Source organism: Vulpes vulpes, chromosome 2, assembly GCF_048418805.1.
Source record: "Vulpes vulpes isolate BD-2025 chromosome 2, VulVul3, whole genome shotgun sequence".
Classification (NCBI taxonomy): Eukaryota; Metazoa; Chordata; class Mammalia; order Carnivora; family Canidae; genus Vulpes; species Vulpes vulpes.
The window spans coordinates 136978471-136998562 of record NC_132781.1 but is presented as its reverse complement, the minus strand read 5'-3'; the positions used below and the strand labels follow the sequence as shown (position 1 = coordinate 136998562).

At 44.1% G+C, this 20092-nt stretch overlaps 1 protein-coding gene across 9 annotated transcripts in view; it reads left to right on the top strand.

The window, feature by feature from the left end:
- Positions 1–20092, top strand: part of PIK3R1 (phosphoinositide-3-kinase regulatory subunit 1) — a 574745-nt gene that overhangs the window by 500726 nt on the left and 53927 nt on the right. For all 9 annotated transcript variants that reach the window (XM_072750075.1, XM_072750074.1, XM_072750073.1 and 6 more), the window contains one exon: positions 4918–5640. In XM_072750075.1, coding sequence (XP_072606176.1) covers positions 5304–5640 — 337 coding nt within the window. In that variant the 5' untranslated portion in view covers positions 4918–5303. The remainder of the gene's footprint in view (positions 1–4917; positions 5641–20092) is intronic.

The following is a 20092-nucleotide window of genomic DNA, read 5'->3' as shown; positions in this document are numbered from 1 at the left end:
TGCCCTGGACTCAGAGCTAGCCTGGGGAGGATGGAGGAGTAGAATGTAGGCAAGTGTGGGTTAGGGCCCAGGAAGCCTCCATGGTTTTTGCAGCTGAGATGAAGACCCAGTGTGTGCTGGGACCCAGTACCAAGCTGCTCATTTAATCACAGGAATAGAATCATATGCTTGGAGCGAATTCCTGATTGATTTAAAGTGATTTAAAAATATCCTGTATTCCTGTCTCCCCACCAAGTTTGCTAAATCCTTGTCCTTTGTAAAAGGAGAATGAGTAAGTTAGCAAAGTCAGAGGACTTTTCAAAGAATTTGGTTTGGTTCTTTGCCAGAATGCCTGTGGGTTAGAGGGTTCAATTGAAAATTCACATCCAGGCCCTTGTATGTTAAGAAGTCACGGGTTGCTGATTGTCAGGCATCAAACACAACTTTATTCTGAGGAACAAAATAAGAATGGCACAGTATCTTCTCAAAGAGAGAAAATATACATTGATTAGTGGTGTGGCAGGCAGGCAGCCTTTAAAGGGATTGAAAGACTAGAACACAGTAATTACCCTTAAATTTCTAACTGTTGCATGTGATGTTATGTAAGAGTAAGTTAGTTATTTGTTTATAAGATTCCTTTATCTCTTTTGTTACAATAACTTACATATGCACCAGCTTGGCTCCTAGATCCTAAAATCTGCATTGCTTATTTGAAAACCGTGAATGATGGACGGGTGGGTATTAGCCACACACAAAACCCTTACTATGTTAACAGTTATGTTGGAGCTAGGTGGAAGTAGTTCCTTGGACCCGTAAATGTAGCCAAAGAGATTGGAGGCATAGTGTTGTGAATCTGGGCCACATATATCCTGTGGACCTCGGTAGTTCAGGCTCCTGATTGATCCTGGGAGGGTTACGTTGCCCAGGGACTGGCAGTGTCTGAGGCTGCTGAGCCTTCTGCAGTCCTGGGGAGAACTTGAAGGTGAGAGGAAAAAAAAAAGGGTATTGGCCAGTTGTCTAGATGTGATAATTCTTGTGACTGTGAATTAATGCTTCGCGTATTCCCCTGTGGAGAAGCTGAGCTGTTAGGAACCATGCAGTCGGGGCCTGGGATATCGGGAGGGGGGCCTAAATGCCAGGAGGAGTACAGGTGGCAGAAAGCTTCAGCTCGGAGAGCAGAAGTGGGCAGGATTCCAGAAGTGGGCAGCCTTCCAGAAGTGATGTGCCCAGTATCCTCTCATTCACTAGTTTATAGACTTCGTTGGCAAGGAGGCGCTTTACTGAAGTCTCTTTGAAAGAAAAATTTGCATTGTCCAAGATACTGGGCCCTGAACTCGATGGAACTGCTGCCAAGTTGTGGTGGCTTTTTTTGGGCAGGTGTGTTTGTAAAAGAGCCAAAAACACTACCAGGCCACCCTTACAGAGAGCAAATAAAAGCAGACATTTAGGGTTAAGCTGAGGGGTCAGAAGGTGCAGGCGAAAGTACCTGCATCGTGGACCCCGTGGACCTACCTGGGCTGTCCTTGGTCATCAAAGCAAGGTGAATTTGGGCAGTAGATTCTGGTGGTGGCGAAAGCGGTGGCCTTGGAACCCGACTTCTTGAATGAGAATTGTGATTCTGCCTCTCCATTGCTGAGTTTAGTGATCATGGCCAAGGTACTAAATTCTCTGCACCTCAGTTTCCTCCTGTGTGAGGTGAGAATGCTGGTAGCGCTGCCTCAGGGCTCTGCTGAGTATTGAACTTGCTGATCCGCATGCAGTTCCTAACCCGCAGTAGGTGCTAATGGTTTAGGGGTTAGTACGCAGGGCTCCCACCACGCGTTAGATGAGGATTGAATAGATGAGCACATGCGGCGCTTCCATGATGACCACGGTGGAGGGGACAGTCATCGAGATGGGCATGTGCCTGCCTCCTCCCTGGCCAAGGCCTCTCTGCACTTTGCCACGGGACACTGTGCAGTCGCTGCCCAGATGACTAGTCAGCTCTACATTCTCTTACAAGGTTGCTCTCCAACCACTTAGTTGGCACTGACTTTTGGCCAACCTTGAATTGTTTTGATTGATCTTCCGGGCCTTGACATCGTGGAGTCCCAGAAGACGGGAATGGTGTGTTCTTAAAATCCTAGCATCGTAGAAGATGAGGGCTTTTGTTGATTTGGGGTTTTTTGGTTTTTTTATTGTTTGTTTTTTAAAATCAGATGCAGGCCCAGAATTCTGTACGGGATTCCTCTCACACAGAAAGTAAGATTCTCCTTTTAAAAACAGTGAGGGGTAGGAATTCATAATCACGTAGGTCTCTGGCACCTGGGATGGGGATTGCTACCCTCCGTCATCGGGTTCCTCGTGGAGTCTTTTTTTGGGGGGTGGGGGGAGAGCACAGGTTTAGCCTCAGGCTGACATCCACACAGTTTTCAGGTTTGTAAAACCTGGACCAGACGTGGGGCCTCTCCTTAGTGTAGTGCCCCCTGTTTAGGAACATGCACATCTGCACAGGTGTGCTGTGATCAGGGGCCTAGTGGTTGCTGAGGGCCGTGTAGGGGAGAGAGTAATTATGAGAGAGAGACAGGGAGGGGGAGAAGGAGGATATAATAACTCTCCATTCTGTTAAGAATCTCACCAAACTGGCCCACTGGGTTGTTGAAATAGAACAAGCCATAGGCAGCAGCTGGTGGAAAGATCTATCCAACCTACTAGTTGAGGATTTTTTTTCCCCCAAAAAAGACCTACATTGCCAGGAAAAGCTAACAAAAATTTCAAGGCAGATTTGGAGGAATTAAATTATTCTTAGGCATGTTGCCTGGTTTCCAGGCATTTAGGGATATGTAAATGTTCATGTTCTTCAGAGTTCTGTGTCTCATTTGTACAGAGTACATTAGTACTAAAAATGAGATTTGCTAGTTCTACATTTTTTGTGTGAATTTCTGCAGTGGATGTTTGATTCAGGATCCATCAAAAGGAGAAGTTGTCTTCAAACATAATATAGTTTATTTTTCTAATACATCCTGCTGGTTGCTTTAGGTTTTGTTTTGTTTTCCATTTAATCTGATGATGAAATACAAATAGAATACTATCTCAAATTAATATTCTTACTACTCAGAAGTTTCCAATGTTTGTTTTTGCTTCTTTTAATATTAACTCTCCTAGGAGTGTCATTGGACTCCCACAGAGAGGCTCTAACCACGTACAGTTTGGTACTTGACACTTCTGAATGCCAACGTCACTAGATGTGGGTTGGATTTTGTGCATTAAGATGCATATACCGACAAGTTCCTAGAATACTAAACTGGGTGGCTCAGCGGTTGAGCACCTTCCTACAGCCCGGGGTGTGATCCTGGAGTCCCGGGATGGAGTCCCTCATTGGGCTCCCTGTGCTTGTGTCTCTGCCTCTCTCACTCTCTCTCATGAATAACTAAATACAATCCTAAAAAATAAAACCTAGGAAGCTCCCTTTGATGCAGCGCACTGATTGTATGTGGCCATCGTTTATTGCTTCACTGCTGGACTAGCTTAACTGGACCCTTTAAGTTGCTTTTACTCTCTACAATAAACCTAGGGTTGAGAAATGACCGGAGTGCAAAGCGTGTACATGTACACCCTGTTCTGTTGGCAGGCCACGTGCTGACTGGCTCTCTAGCGAGTCTTTAATTCCTCTGTTAAAAAAAACAAAAACAAAAACAAAAACTTGCCCTACTTGTTTCCCCACACACCAGGGCTATCTTTCCAGGGTGATCTGCAGCAACCATTTCTACTTCCTCTTCAGTTCCTTGACTCCTTCAGTTCTAGGGACTGTCCTCACTCACCTCTAGCCTGGGGTCTGCTGGTGAGGATACTGTGGTGGGCAGGGCCCTGGGTCACCTAGCCTTGCCTCAGTTTCCCCCTGCTGGAGGTCCCTTGCAGGATTTGGTCTTAGGGATCGCCTTTCACCACCAGACTCATCTTACCCGTTGTTCCCAAACATAGTGTGTCTCCAGACCTTCCCTTAGCTTTTGAGGTTGCATTCAGGGACACCCCCCCCCCCCCCCCCGGCCCGCCTCCGTGTTTGAGCCTTGAGCCGTCCTTGCACCGGCAGCATTTCTTCCCTGTGAGTGCCCCCTCCATGCTGGCAGTTGCATGGCCTGCCTGTCCTCAAGCCCCCCCAGGTCAGCTCCGGGTTGGCCTTTTGCACCTGTTGACTCCGGCGTGAGCAGCAGCATGCACACTCGTGCGATCCCTGTGCTGTCTGTCGTTCCGTCTGTGCCCTTCCATACTCCGTGCTGCGGCCTCCTGCGCAGGGCAGCGTCCGTGGCTCTCCTGTCCCCCAGTTCCTACCCCCCCCACCCCGTTCACGGTGGTTGCACTCTGATTCCTCAGGCGCGTCTGTGATGTCATTGCTCCTCTTTCTTGAAGCATGTTCGGCGGCTGCCTGAGTTGGCCCAGTGCTCCCGGGCCCCGAGCAGCAGGTGGCGGGTCACACAACCCCTGCCCGTCTTTCTCCCCTGGATCCAGGTTCCCTCTTTGGCTTCCGATGCTTGGGACTGTGTGTGCTAGCTCTTCCCAGAACGTGGCATCTGCTTAGTCACCTCGGCCCCTGAGGTCGTGCCGCACATTCTGCTCCATGTTCAGATCCCGCGGCTGGACGCGGCCCCTCCTGCCTCGGAACCCAGCAGCAATCCGGCCGGGCCTCTGCTGTTTGCCTGGTGTTCTGGTCCCCTGTGGGCTGTCCCCCTGGGGGCGCTGCCATGTGCCAGCACAGCACACCTCCGGGCCCTGGCTCACGTTCCTGGAAGGCAGGGACGCTCTTCCTGAGCCCTGTGTGGATACCGCGCTGAGCAATAGCGCGCTGGCCTGCGCGTGGATGCCAAATTGATTAAATACTTGTTGAATGGAAATAGAAATTCAGATTCACACAGATGGCAGAGTGTGATGTTCATTCATAAGTCTTGTTTTTCCTTTTGCTAGGTGAAGCTCGCGTGCGGAGTGACACAGTACAAATCAGACGCCAGATGGACAGTGTGACAAGAGTGTCAGAAAGGATTGGGCCTCGCTGCGAGAATCAGCCTGGAGGCCAAGTGTTGACAAGCTGCTGAAAAGGAAGCCAGTGGGAGGACTGTGGGCCGCAGAGGAAGTGGACCCTGTCTTCAGTCACACCATTGATGGAGGACAGATGGACAGCCGGACATCCAGTCACCTCTCCTCTTAAACCTTTGGAGAGCTGTCCTCTGTCCTCTACTGGACACATATTACGAGTCTTAACATCCTCTCTGAATTCACTTTCCATAGAAACGTAAGACTAGACTTGCGTGTGTGACCAGACTCTTGAGTTGCATGGTCGCAGGTTCGCAGACATGAGTGCCGAGGGCTACCAGTACCGGGCGCTGTATGATTACAAGAAGGAACGAGAGGAAGATATTGACCTGCACTTGGGTGACGTCTTGACTGTGAATAAAGGGTCCTTAGTAGCTCTTGGATTCAGTGACGGACAGGAAGCCAGGCCTGAGGAGATTGGCTGGTTAAATGGTTATAATGAAACAACGGGGGAAAGAGGGGACTTTCCGGGAACTTATGTTGAATATATTGGAAGGAAGAAAATCTCCCCTCCCACACCAAAGCCCCGACCCCCTCGACCCCTTCCCGTGGCACCAGGTTCTTCGAAAGCTGAAGCAGACAGTGAGCAACAGCAAGGTCAGTATTAGCGAATGATTGCTTTGTGACCTCTGTGTGTGTGTGTGTGTGTGTGTGTGTGTGTGTGTGTTGCTGTTTTTTTTTGTTTTTTTTTTTTTTGAAAAGCCTGAGATTTGCGTCGGGCTGTAGTGCTCTGTGAAGAACTCATTTTGGTCACTTTATCTGAATTTATGTATGGTATATAAAAGCTTGATCAATCATGACAAGACTAGAAGTTTGTGGGGTAGAGAGTTGTAAGACGAGGAAGATGGTGTATGAGAACTTGCTTCGTGGGCGCCTTTAAACCCTGTTATTATTCTTGCCATGGAGTTAAACATTTACTACATTCTTCCTCTTGCAACAGGCATTAATATATTTAAATAATCACTTGGGGGAAAGTAGAGGGTAAGTCTAATGTTCATATATTTCACATTAATTTGATTTGTATGGGAAAATGTAAGAGCCATAAAGTGACCACAGGACTCCGCAGAGAAGAAAGCATTGTTTTTATAACCTGGTATCTCCTTCTTGGTTTCCTCTCCAGAAACACGGTGGCTGAAGCTGACACCTAATCCTGTGCTCAGCATAGATGGGGAGACAGTTCTCTTCCTTCACGGGCAGTATGATTCGTAGCATTATTGCCTCTAGTGTGTTTGGCCTTCGTGAGAAAAGAAAAAAAAAAGACTGATTGTTTTTCTTAAATGGAAACCACCTTGATTGAAAACCTGCTCCTTGTTTTTTATTGGAGCTGGTCCATGCTTGAGCTTTGTGCACAGCTGGTCGTTTAAGGTTTTTCTGCTGTTCGGTGTCCCACAGAGACAAGCCCTTTGCTCAGCTTTGCTGTTACAACCTTTGTTAAAATGCTCATTTCCTCATTAGTACATTTCAGGCTTTCTTTTGTCTTACGTAATTTTTTTTTCCCCTCAGACTAAGAAAGGTTTGGAAAGGTAGGTTTAAAACAGGTGGGCCCGGCTGCAGTGGTTGCACGTTAGTACAACCTGCCTGTGGCATTACAGCATATTTCTGGAAGGGATTCTGATACTATTATGCCTTCTTAAATGTTGGCTTATTCTAGCACATAGGAGTGAAGTGACGTGAGAATAACAGAGCAGAATGCAAGGATAAATATCTGCCTTTTGGCACTGAGTAATAATACGATAGCCAATATTTTGTAGAAGTCAAGTGTTCCTGCCTAGAGACACCTGAAGGGATGTGCTCTTTCCTCCCTGCACGACCCTGAGGGGTACTTGTTTGATGAACATTATACTGTTACTTTATAAGTAATGTCCAAAAAATGTCTTTTGCTTTATAGCTGAAAAGCAAAAGTTACTTTTTCTTTGCAGGTTTAAGTCAGAAAAGCTTGACCACTTACGTATGTGTAGTTCTGCAAACCATTGCATTGCACCGAGCAGATGGAAAGTGGATACATTCTTGTTTTTTTCCCCCACCAAACTACGTATTTTTAATTTGGCTGTTTTATTTTTTAAGTTAAAAGGAAAACACTAAAGTAGGCTAATTCAAAAGGCAAAATTCCTTAATTTGTCCCAGAATACAGAAGATCACAGAATTCTCAGGTATCTGTGTTGGATTAGAAAAGATTAGTTAAAACATGGAAAAAAGGGGGTATCTTGTCAAGATTAGTGACACAGAGATTGGGAAAAAATAGTTTCTAAGCAAAATTGCATTTGATAACTACTATTAGGTGTAACTCTCATTATAAGCAAAAGGATTTTTCTCTTTTTCCATCCTAACCTATTTTACAGTGCTTTCTTTCTCATGTGATATGGTGACATTTGAGATTTTTCACAGCCTTTTCTTTTTCCTTTGTAACACATGAAAAGGCAGAGTAATTGAAAATTTTTAGCAGAATTTAGGAAAGAAACCCATAATCATGTGTGCATTCAGGTATTAGAAAGAGTGGGCCTAAATATAAATGAGAAATTAGGAGTAACCAAAAGGCAGCATCGGCAGTATGGGCAGGTCGTGAGGGGAGCGTAGAACTGAACATTAGATTTTCTGGAAATGCTGGTCTTCCATTCTGCTTTAAGTAGAATTTGTCTGAAACGAGAATTCAGTAGCTCGTACTAAGTGCATGTCAAATTGATAAGGAAAATAATTTTAAGGATGAATATGTTGGGACACTGGGATTCTGGTGTCTTGTGCCCACGTGGATGTTTATTTGGAGGCCTTCGCAGTGAGCAATTGTGGGACAGCAAGAGAAGAGGGTTCTTTTCTTATCGTAATTGTATTTATTCTTCAGCACTTTATTACTCCCCTGACTTGATTTAGCCTGTTTTTCGTGTTAGACCTTATGTTACTTAGAAGGTCACCCCTGAGGCCTAAGGTCAGATGCAGGTCTCCTGTGGAGATAGTGTCAAATGGAGAGTTGGTGCTCCGCCCGCCCCCAGCGGGTGTGGGATAGATAGAGGGTGCTTACGTGCCTGGGTGCTTGCGAATTGTGTGGTTCTTGGCTCCTGCTCTGCTAACCTTCTCTCTCTAAAAAGTGGTGACTGGGCTCTGGCTGGAAGTGGACTGTGTGAGGGATTCCTCACGTGAGAGAAGCCTAGTTTCCTTGAATGTTCTTGGAGAGAAAGCTGTGAAGTTGAGCTCTTGAAACCCATTTGAAAATCTCCTAAACCTTCCACCAGCACATTTTGCGTAAAGTCTCTTAGGAAGCCCGGCCTGTCCATCGAATTGCATTTGTTCCCTGGACATTGTTGTATTTACCGGCTTCGGCGTCCTTCATTCAGTTGGCCTGGACTGCATCCCTCCCTATTTTGTGCTGGGAAGTAGTGATGAAGAATGAAATCAAGATAGAGAGAGAGCAAGCATACCTCGTCCTTCCTCCTTCCACCTCAGGGCTGTGCTCCCTTCCCCCCTCTGGGGCGGCTCTGCCTCAGACATCCCTCGGGCGAACTACCCTCAGCTCTGCTCCCTGCTTACCCTGTTTCACGTGGTGACCTGCCCCTCTGCGTTTGCAAAAGCATTTCTTACCTCACCTGCTGTAGAATTTACCTGACGGTTATTCTCTGTTCCCTCCGGTAGATTGTCAGCTCCGTGGCGGCGGGCATCTTGGTGGTTCCTCTGTTATCCCAAGGATCTAGAATAGCGCAGCAGGTTCTTAGTGGATCAGAGGCTTGCTTTCGAGGTTCATCCTCTAGCTGTTACACAGCCCAGGTGACTTGAAAGGAGAGCCACGTCCTCTGGACGTGCAGGCGCCCAAGGCCCTAGCAGCCCATCCTGTTGTTAGAATCACAGTTGTCAGAATTCGCATCATTCGCCTCTGAGGACTCTTGCAGCCTTGGCCTTGACCCTTGCATACGGTCTACAAAACTGTTCTTTTCTACTCCAGTGTGTAGGGTATAGGCAGTTCTGCTAGTGGGAAAGTGTGCTGAGCTGATAGTGGGTTCTCAGCCGCGTGAGCAAAGTGATTGGAACATGTGTCAAGATGAGCGAGTGTCCTCAGGCACAGATCCTATTCCCTCACCCCTCCTTTCATCTCCCTCCCTTTGCTTGGGGGCTGAAGTTGCCACCAGGAGTGTCGCATTACACTTTCCCACAACCTAGCGAAGCCCTTCTTGACCTTTGGAGAGAATGTCTGCAGTGTTCTGTACAGGTGAAGGGTGTGCAAATTGGGTGTCTCATGGTCCTTAGGGGAGCCATGCTGTGGAAAGACAATACCTTAGCTCTTTCTGCATTAGGCTCTTCAGACCCTGGAACTCCGTTCCCAGACACACAACCCCATTCATCCCTGGTCCCTGTTTCCTCTGTACGCAAAGAAGGGATGGAGATGGAGATGTGGGCATAAAGGAATGGAAGTGTATTCCTTTCTTTCATAAATAAGCCGTCCAGTGGGCTTTTGCTTGAGACAGTATTTTGTGATTCTTTAAAGTCATGCTAACGGAGAATATTTAGACTAGGGCCAAACTAGCATCTCATTACACAGACTCGTAACCATGTTAGTTTGTATGGAACACTGGAATCTGCTAATTTGAGAGAGCATGTAGGGATCCGAGTTCAGACCAACCCCATCCCCCATCCACACGCCCCTTACCAGCTCCCACCTCTGTCCGGACCCTGACAGCGAGTCCCAGATCAGCTGGTTCCACACGTAAAACGTAAAGCACACATCGGATGAGGCCTGTTTTGAATTCCGATCACAATTCTTTCTGAGCAGAGAAAGAAAAGAGCACGTAACCTGTCTTTGCTTTCAGGGTTTCCACAGCCAAGTTATTTTTAGTTGCCACACTCAGCATTTGAGTCTCCTCCCTGGTTGTCGCTCCTCGTCTAGAAAGCAAGGCTGCAATAAATCACATACGTTGACCACACTGTGCAGTGGTCACCGAAGAGAGCGACGCGATCCCAAATCACACACCTTCGCTGATCCTCATGGTCCTAACGTATTGCTGTTGCTCAGCCATATAGTGCCTGTGGAAGTACTTTGCTTCACAAATCCCTGCCTGTAGGACTTCTGTTTTGGTTGAGCTCATGCCTGGTCATAACGGTCTTCACCTTTTGTCCGACGTCAGTGAGACTTTGCTTGAAGTTGGAGGATCGTCCTGTTGAGCTCCCCTGGGTTGGTTGGGTAAGCCCACCTGGCTCGGGGTGCTCACTGCCCAGGGACCGGGGCTGAGGCTGCTTTGGTGAGAAAAGCGGGGCTGGTTAGAGGGTTTTTGAAGATAAAGGCCTCAGAGCCCTGCCATCTAACTGCCCCCCTGGAAAAACTCATCAGAACACTAGAGATTTTTACCCAGGTGTAAAAATTTAAGCATTTGGCCTCTGTGTTTTAATATTGACATGAAACGAATTTCCAAAAGATACCGTCAGTATAAACTGATAAAAGAGAGTAGGCCTGGAGAAAACAAATGTGAATTCTTTTTGATAAGATCAGATGAGCTTAACCACTTCTCTTAGGATCCCAGAATGTGTTACTCATGTATTAAGCCACGTGTTATAATATAGTTCTTCTGCTCAAGTACCTGCAGTTTTATTCTTTTTTTTTTCCATTTCTCATCTTTTTACTAAATTCTTGATTTTTAAGACTTTTTTTCCTGTGAATTTTAAGTTTATTTTATCTTCCCAGAAATGTGAAGAGCAAAGAAAGTGACGCTAACAATTTGCATGTCCTTGGTTTACTTGAGAAGGAAATTGATGGAGAAAAGATTCTCACATCTTTGCTGCTTTTTAGCTGAAAAGTTCTGCCCTGAGCTGGCTGGCCATGTTAGGAATTATAAACAAACCCTGAGGGAGGATAAGTAGGGAATTCCTCTTGATATCCCCAAACGGAGAGGGAGACATTCCTCCCTCCTTCCTCCAGTCTCGGTGGTTTTTTTTTTTTTTTAATTTAAATTCAATTTGCCAACATATAACACCCAGTGCTCATCCCAACACTGAGGGTGCCCTCCTCAGTGCCCGTCACCCCGTTACCCCAAGCCCCTACCCACCTCCCCTTCCGCAACCCTTTGTTCGTTTCCCACAGTCTCTCATCGTTTGTCTTCCTCTCCAGTCTGTTATTTGATCAGAAGGAGTTGGGTTTTTTTCTTTCCTGGATCTGTGGTGACAGTTGAGTTCAAGGTCCCAGATAAGACCTGCCTTGAGAAAGAGTTGTCTGCTGTGTTACCGTGACCCGTGTCATTTAGAATCACAGGGCTATGGTATGGTTATATTTTCTTAGGTGAGATCTGTGTTTAGATGATTTCATTCAGGCTTTGGCGTTAGACATTTCATTCTATGCTTTTTTTTTCCCCCCAAAGTGGGTGTAAAGGGTCCAGCATCCATATCTGTACAGGCTAAATAAAGCCTTCACACCTCTGATTTGAACAGGAGCTCTGTTAAGCAGAGTGAGCCTATTTAATAGTTTCCTAGCAACCAAGCTGATGATGATGTTCTGATGAAACTTCCCTTGTCATAAAAGTAGGACTCTGTATTTCGAAAATGTTTCTTACTTTACTTGTCAGTAGATTCTTTGATACCTTTGACGTCCGCCTTCTCTGGTTTCTAGGTGAACGCCGCTTTGTCTAAAACGGGAGAAATTCCGATTAATGAGCACTTCTCCAGTTAAGTCAGAGTTTGAGAAAATAAACAATTGAAATTCTTAAATTCAACGACAAACGGTGCCTTACATCTGCTAAGTAGTGTCCAAAAAGAGGAGGATTTTGTACCTCTGGCAAAAAAGAATACCAAATACGTGATGCCCATTTACATATCCATGTTTTTCCTAGTAAAAGAAAACAGATGTTCGCAGTACAGCTGGCTGTTGCATATATGTGTGTCTTTGTTGTGAACAAATTTCCATGAGGAATGACATAAAATTGGTTTGAAGGCTGTAGTGGGAGAAAATAACTTGGTGTGATAGCTAGAAATGAGGAGCATAATTGCATGATGGATTATATCTAATGTTTTGAGGTCTTGGTTGATTTTATAGCATTCTGTACCAAAACAGTTCTTAGGCTTTCATTGAAACTAATCTAAATAGAGGAGGTCAGAGTGCACTAGAAATTGGCTTTATTTTCATTCCTTGGGTATAATTTCCCTAAAATGTCAAGTTTAACAAAATATTGTCAGAATACTTGATAAGTGTGTTATTCTTACTTACTAATTTCTATTAACGACCACGGAATTTATTTTTACTATGAGAATCCCACACACTCCACGTTGTTAAAATGATCTGATAAAACATAGCCTCACAATTGAAAATAAAAACAAGCAGCAGATTTTCTGTTCAGTTCTGTAGGCAGAGCTTTGTCCCAGTGGCTTTATGCCAGTTCGAGGATGGCTGTCATTTTCAGGAATACCTTTTCTGGACGCTGCATTGCTTGGAGGTGTTTGCGTTCGTCTGCTCACCTGCTTGCACTTGGTAGCATGTGCATTATGTGGTGCCCATAGGTGGTTCTAACCTGTCACCGTTTCTGATGCATATTGACGTTCTGACTGTGAATTCATTACATTGTATTGTGGGAGACTGTGTGTTAATTTGATGATCAAATTTGATATCAAGACAGTAAAGATGTTGATATAAGTGAAATACAGATCTCTGTGATACATTTTTTGAGTGGGAAATTACACTCTGCTTTGCTTCTCCTAAATTCCTTAACCCCCCCCCCCCTTTTTTTTTTTACTTCCGTAACCCTTCTCATCCCAGTATTTTCGAGTTGTCAAATAAGGAGATACTGTCTCTTTTGAGTTTCGACTGTATTTTTATTTTAGACTTGCTGACACTTGATCAAATAAAGATTTCTCTATTCCTACTCGTAAGAATGATTAAGAGACAAAAATCCAGAAACCCTGAGTTGTCACTACTAGATTTCCCCAGCACTTCAGCCCAGAAGCCAGAAGCAGCGTAAGTGGTGAAGGGATTTAGGTAGAAAAACAAGCGAGGACGGTTGGGCAGACGTGCTTGCGTGACCTCGTTGCAAGATCTGATGTGGAGGTCGGGCTGTGAGATCAGATGGGACTGTTGCTAATGAAAGTGCCAAATTGGTAGCTCGATTTTGCAAAACCACGTAATGTATGATCTTAAGATGCACTTCACCAGTATGAGAATTTATGCTCTCCCTCTGTTGGAGGCCGCTCCAGAATTGCTGACAGCTAAATGAGTTTGTGACTTCCAGTTTGACACATTGCGGTTCACGAGTGAATTAGGAGATGTGCGTGGAGTGCCTCCGTTGTACCACATCTGGGCGGTGTAACTAGACTTGTTGACATGATAGGAGCTCAGAGTTCCTAAGGATTTGTCTGGTGGGTGTTTTGTTGAATCCTCCAAGGTGGGTAGAGAGTGTGATGGTTAAAACGTTGGTCTGTTCGGGTGATAAAGATTTATTCAGAGCTCTTCAAATTTATGTGATAGAGGTACTAGAGTACGTGCTCAAGGGGTAACACGTTAGCGTAGGCATTGCCCAAGGCTGCATTGTGGGAAAGTTAGCCAGGTTGTTGGGGTGGTCATCCTCACCCTCCAGGCTTTACCCTGACAAAGGAAACTGCCCTAAGGCCCTCAGATGTACCACTGTCATTGCGAGAAAAAGTCAGCATTGGTTCCCACTTGTTGCTCGGTCTTGGAAGATTCAGTTGTCAAAATTATTTCAGGTTGTAAATAAGATAATCTATTGTGAAATCCACATCAGACACCATTGGGTTTATTTTTTTGTATCCAATTTTTAAAAAAATAACTTCTCACCTTTAAGAATGTTGCTTCTTTATCAGTGAAGGGTTCACCCGAAATACATCTTTCTATCCCTGTGTCCTAATTGTAGAAACATAGTGGAATGTTTGTATCCGTACTCTATGATTTAAAAGTATTTCACAACATCACCAACTTGCTTTTTTAGGTAGTGAGAAAGTAAATTCCCCATTGTTGAAGGAGAAAGATTGATTCAGAAAAGTTAGAGCAAGATGACTGTTTTACAGCTAAATACTATTGATCATCCACTAAGGACCAAGGAATGAGATTTAATGAATGTGGTCAGGATATATCAAAAGTATGTAGCATGGTCTTTGAACCACACTTGTCCAGAGTTGTTTTTAAATGTTGAGGAGGCGTTTTTCAAAATGTACCTTAAATTAACAAAATAAGTGTCATCAAGGCCTTAAAATTAAAGAAAAAAAAAAGGACTTTGAAAATGTGCAGACTTACTGTTTGCCACACATTTTGCTAGGCCTTTTGTAGACATTTTTCATTTGATTCTTTTTTTTTTTTATTTGATTCTTATATCCACACTGCAGAGATTGCATTGTTATAATCATTTTCGAGATTAAGAAGCTAAAGCTCAAATGATTGTGTAAATATTTAAAAAGAAAGGGGGGGACTCCCTCGGAGAGGCATTCAGAGGGTCCGGATCCCTCCAGCAGGCAGCTGTGTGGGTCTTATTAAGCAATCTTTTGTGAAGTTACCAGTTACTGAAGAAAGAAGATAGTTTCAGCTTTTTGGGTGGTCTTTAATTATGTGTATCTTTTAAGTTTCATTGGCTGTTACATTCGTACAACCACACAACAAATTACCTTTGTTTTACATACGACTCTCCTCTCTGCATTTTCAAGTGTCTGTTAAGTATATTAAAGGGTTGAATTACAAAGAGACTGACCAGGCCATGAAAGGAAGACAGTTTTGAGTACATGTGTGTATACGCGGTTTTTGTTGGGAAGAAATAAAACTTGATCAGATCCTCAGAAGTTACATACCATCAATAAATGGTTTTCCTTCCATGTCTGTTATTTTGGAAGAAGTTACTGTCTGTTTCAGGTATTTCCCTGAATTTCAGATTTTGTTCTTTCTGACTTATAACTTACATCATTTTGATTAAAACGGAGCACAGGCTGGTTATTAGCTGTTTAAAAGCCAGAAAGCTGAGGATGTCCAGCATCCGAAGTAATGCATTTTGGCAGGTAGATAGTGGCTGTTTGAAATCCCTAAGTACAAGAAATCCCAAGTTGACTCAGATGAATCTGAAGTCTTCAAGCTAGGCCTAAGGTCTGTCAGAGTTAGCAGTAAACGCCACTTTAAAGACTGGCTAAATGGCTAAATTCCTTTGAATGTCAAACTTTATTTCTCAAGAAAGTCAGTCACCGCCAAGTTTATAACATAAACATTGTGTTTCTGTTTCCAGAATTCCAAGGACAAGAGGGCGGATGAGGGCACGTGAAAGGCACAGGTGAATTTTATTTCTGGGTGTTTAAAAGGACCATATGACATTGCACGGGGGGGATAGTCTCTCAAAGGCGATGAGTGCCAGCAAAACCTCTTGGATTTTTTTTTTTTTTTTTTTTGCTTATGCTCTTTTTCCCCTTGAAACATTTGAAAGTTTCCTGACTTAAAAAAAAAAGGCCTCTGCCCGGTGATCCTGACACCACCTCTTGAGACTTCTCCCTAGAGTTCCTAAGAAGGCAGAAAAAAAGCACTTCATATTCTCAAGAGTTAGGAAAGTGAGAACTAGCAGGGAAAGTACAGTAAACTACATGGAGCTGGGTTTATAAACCCAGAGGACGTTCTGAGCACCTCTTAATAGGGGAGGCTCCCCGGCTCTCCGTCCGTAATTCAGAAGGAGCCTAGGCAGCTGTCCCCAGAATGCCCTTCCCTTCCTCTTTCTGATCTCCCCCAGTGGTGCTTTTTTATTCAGTGGAAGATCATAACTCAGAAAATAACTAGGCAGGGCTGAGGTGGTGGGACAGGGGCTGATCCTCTTACATCCTGAGAATCTTCCTTCGTAAAAGTAAAGTGTTGGAGGTGGGGAAGGGTTCGAAAGACATCTGTTGACTGAGGGTTTGAATTCTGCACCATTCAGGGCCTCAGAAAGCCAGCCGGTGAAGGCAGAAGGAAGTTTCCTTCTAGGCTAGTGGAACTACACTGGAATGAAAACCACATGGGGAACTGGGCTGGGAGCTCTTCATCCTCACTGGCCAGCCAACTCTAGGTCGGAAGCCAGCACCTGGTGGATCAGGGGTAGCTCCGAGCAAACACCAGGTCTGGGTAGATTTCTCCTTGCTGAGTGATCACTAAACAGGAAAAGTACAGCTGAGCCTGCTGAACGGCATTGCTCCATAAAGGAAGGGCGGGGGGGTGGGGGTGGAGATCAAATAGAAGATTCGAAGGAAGACCAGGCCTTCAACAGTGATTTATTACTTCGAAATGACACGGCCCTAATGAAAGAGGAGCAGAAAGCAGTTAAATGTTCATGAGTTGAAAAACTGATAGGATAGGATGAAATGGGAGTGGAACTGTAAAAAGAGTGATTGCAAAGGGATTAAAATTGCAATAGCACCTTAAAATCGATTTGAGAGACAGTAAGGAGTAGAGTTAACACAGCTAAAAATAAAATTAGTGTTGTGAACAAGCAATGTAGATAAAACTCTTCCAGACTCCAAAGAAAAAGAAAAATAAGGGAGAAAGATGATAGATACATAGAAAGAAGATCTTAACATGAGAATTGTTAAGTGCTAGTAAACAGGAAATCCTATCAAGTGAAAAAGAGCAACATAATAAAAATAACCTTGCATGCCTGTGTGCACAGTGTGCAGATTTGAATGTGTCCTCCACCTCGTTCATAGGAACGAGTGGAAAGCCAGCTCTAGGTATGTGTGTATGTGGGGAAAAGTTTTAAAGTATAAAAATATTAAAGCATCTAGTCATAATACCTAGTTTAGTACAAAGGAACAGAATTCAGGCTTCCTCCTCTTTTGTAGCAGTAAATGCCAAAAAGATAGTAGCAGAGTTTTGAGGAGAAAAGATGGTGACTTGAGAACTCAGGGTCCTGCTTCCTTATATTTTTTTTCTTCTTTTTTTTTAGATTATTTATTTATTTATTCATAAGAGACACACACACACACGCAGAGGGAGAAGCAGGCTTCATTCAGGGAGCCCGACACCTGCTTCTGTACATTTCACATGGAGAGGCAGGTGAGAGATACCCTCTGATATCAGGAGGAGCTCAGAAAGATTAAACTTCCCATGTCACGTGGGAAAACTTAAACATTGCTTCTCATTTAACCTTTGTGATGAGAAAGGCGGAGGCAGATGACCTTGAAGAATAATTACCTGAAGAGTAAAACTCTAAGGTGTGTATTTTCCAAATACTTAGAAATAAAATGCATGTTCCAAAACACAGACTACAGAGAACGCGTGACAGTATGATTGGTGTGGGGAAAACACCTAACCTTGGAGAACATTTTAAAGGAATACATAGAAACACATAGCTGTGTAGCTGGTGTCCGTACGCAAATACAGACGTGTGGGTTTATGTCTACCTATATTTGTGTGTTCAACAAATGCTAGTTCTGTGTCAGGTGCTCTGCTAACATCTTAGTACATTAACTTGCTACTTTTCCTAAGAATTCTATGACACTGGCCGCCTTCTTATGCCTGTTGTAAAGGAAAAGAAGTTAAAGTTTGGTTAATTGATAGCCCAAGCTTACCCAGCTGGGGGAGGAGTTGGGATTTGACCCCAGACGGTCTGCCTGTTGCCCCAGTGTGTTTAAGCAGCTGTGTCCTCCTGTGAATGGCCCTCGGGTAGGAGTGTCTGTGGACACAGCCCACCGGCTGGGAGGGCACCCCTGAGCCAAAGGCAGATGATCCCCTGGCTCGCCAGTGACCCGGGATGTGGTCTGGTATTAGGCAATGAGTTCAACATCCAGATTTTTCCACTTTCAGGAAATAGACCCAAGAACAACTCGAGAGAAATGAAGCGGTGGTATGAGTTACTCTTCCTTTTCAGCAGAAGGACCTCATCAGAACAATATGCTGGGAAGAGGTGATTAAAGTCACGTTGGAATCTCTGGGCCATAAGTGGTTAAAATAATACCCTTCAAGTTAGCACTCACAGGACTAGCGCCTCTCAGAGTGTTACACACCTATATGTGACGTCATGTGTTTGTGAGATGACAGGTGTATGCATAAAACAGCATTCACACTTCAGGTTGTGCGTAAACGTGTCTGATAGCACATCATATAAAGCAGCATAGACAAGTCGTCGTAGATTTAGCGATACCAATGTACCTGTGTAATTGAGTTTGCTGATTGCACTAAAATCAGCTTTTCTAAAGGATTAAAAGCTAGTTGTAACTTGTACCCCACTAGCCATCATCAGACGCTTGTAGTTACTTGTACCAGTTATATCGTAACTGTCATTTGTGGTCTCCTCTTCCCCATCAGGGAAACTTGAGAAACCCAGTCAGCTTTAACATTTAGAGGAAGTTTAAACATTGGAGCATAAAATTCACAGTTGTTTAGGTTGAAACTCTGTTTCCTGTCAGACCACATCTATCCAGCTCTTGTGCGATTGGGATCGTCTAACTGTGGCCTGCACTCAGGACAAGTTTCACAAGATGCACCCAGTGTTTACCCTTGTTGTCTTTGCTGGCTTCCGGAGTCTGTGCATTGGACCCTGAGCCCTCCGCCTGTCTGATGGCAGTGTGGTCAAATAAGGGAATTTGCCTAATTACATAACTATTTTACTCCCTTAACTGCTTTTGGTGAATTCCAACTTAGCTGTTACATCCTTTTAGTACTTAGTATTTTAGTATTTAGTATTTAGGATCAGCTCTAAGGGTGAAAAAACATTTTTTTTTTTTTTTTTTTTTTTTTGTGCGCATTGGGGAGGCCAGTAGTGTCAGTTATCGCCTGGCTCTGAGACTAGTTGCCTTTCATATACTCTGAAAGAGAAAGATGGGGACAGTTTTACAATGACCTTTTTTCCCCAGAATACAAAAGCACTGTCCCTGCCACCTCTCAGGTCACACCCCCACACAATCTGTTTTCTAAAGCCCGTTTGAAATACAGCTGAGGCTTTTGCTTAAGAATCTCTTGATTGAATGAATCACTAAAGGACCATCTTTTGCCAGCCTCAGGTGCTATGTGGAGTTCACATTCTGAAATGTTTAAAATTCTATATCCTAGCAAATTGTAGTTAGGAATCTCCAAATTATGTTATCTCCCATGTAATGTATCATTTGCTAAGAGAAGGAAATGGAGAAGGCCGGGAGCAATAATACTTCTACTAACCAAAGCTTAGAATGAAGGCAAAAATACTTTGCTTATAGGAGTTGGAAAGAAGAGTCCATGACTGATCTGGTTTAGCCTTTTCCCAGAAATTCATCGGACAAAATTGATATTTAATGTTTTAGGCAAAGGCACTGTAGGCTCTGATTAATCCCGTTGCCTTATTCTGGACCTTTTGTTTATAGGCTTTCGTTTATAGGTGTATCACTGAATTTTTTATTTGCTAAAAAGGTTGTCTTTGCATTTTTTTTTTAATACTACCCTTTTTAGTTCATTGCATCTGGTTGCTGCCTTTTTCTTTTCTTAAATACATGTAGGATGAAATGTTTTACCTCTGGAGTGAAAAGTTGGACATTTCTTCCTCCTGATTCTGTGGTCTGCTGGCATGCGTTGAGCATTTGCTTTGTGCAGGGCACCATGTTGTGTGCATCACCTGCATCATCTCACTCATGGTTGTTTTCAGGTTGAGTCTCAGAGAGAGAGAAACCTGCACAAAAGCAAATGCTAGTCAAGGGTAGAGAGCTGGGATCTGCAGGCCGACTCTGACTGCAGGGTGTGTGCCTTCCCAAGCCTGTGCTGTGTCCCACCCTCAACATGAAACAGAGAAGGAAAAGAACCTCTGGCAGTATTAACTTCTCCAGAGGCCACGTCATATTAAAACCATCACTGATTCTGGAAGTGCATACTAAGTAAATATGAGGAAGAAGTGACCTCTGCGTTTCAAAGACGGCCTCACAACTCTATAATCTTGGGCCATATTCCGTTGCCCTTGTCGTAATTTAAAAATCATAAAGCTCTAGGTGTTAAAAACGCTCGATTGGCTGGTGTCTTGTTTCTGTCAAGATCACGTATTTGAACCGTATTCAAACTAAACAGTTCGTTGAGACAGTATGTACAAAATCATCAGTGTCTTTAAAAGATTCCTTCCAACAAAGAGGGAAGACTATGAAATACTGTGAGTTCGAGCAGTGACCTCATTCCATCGAGGTG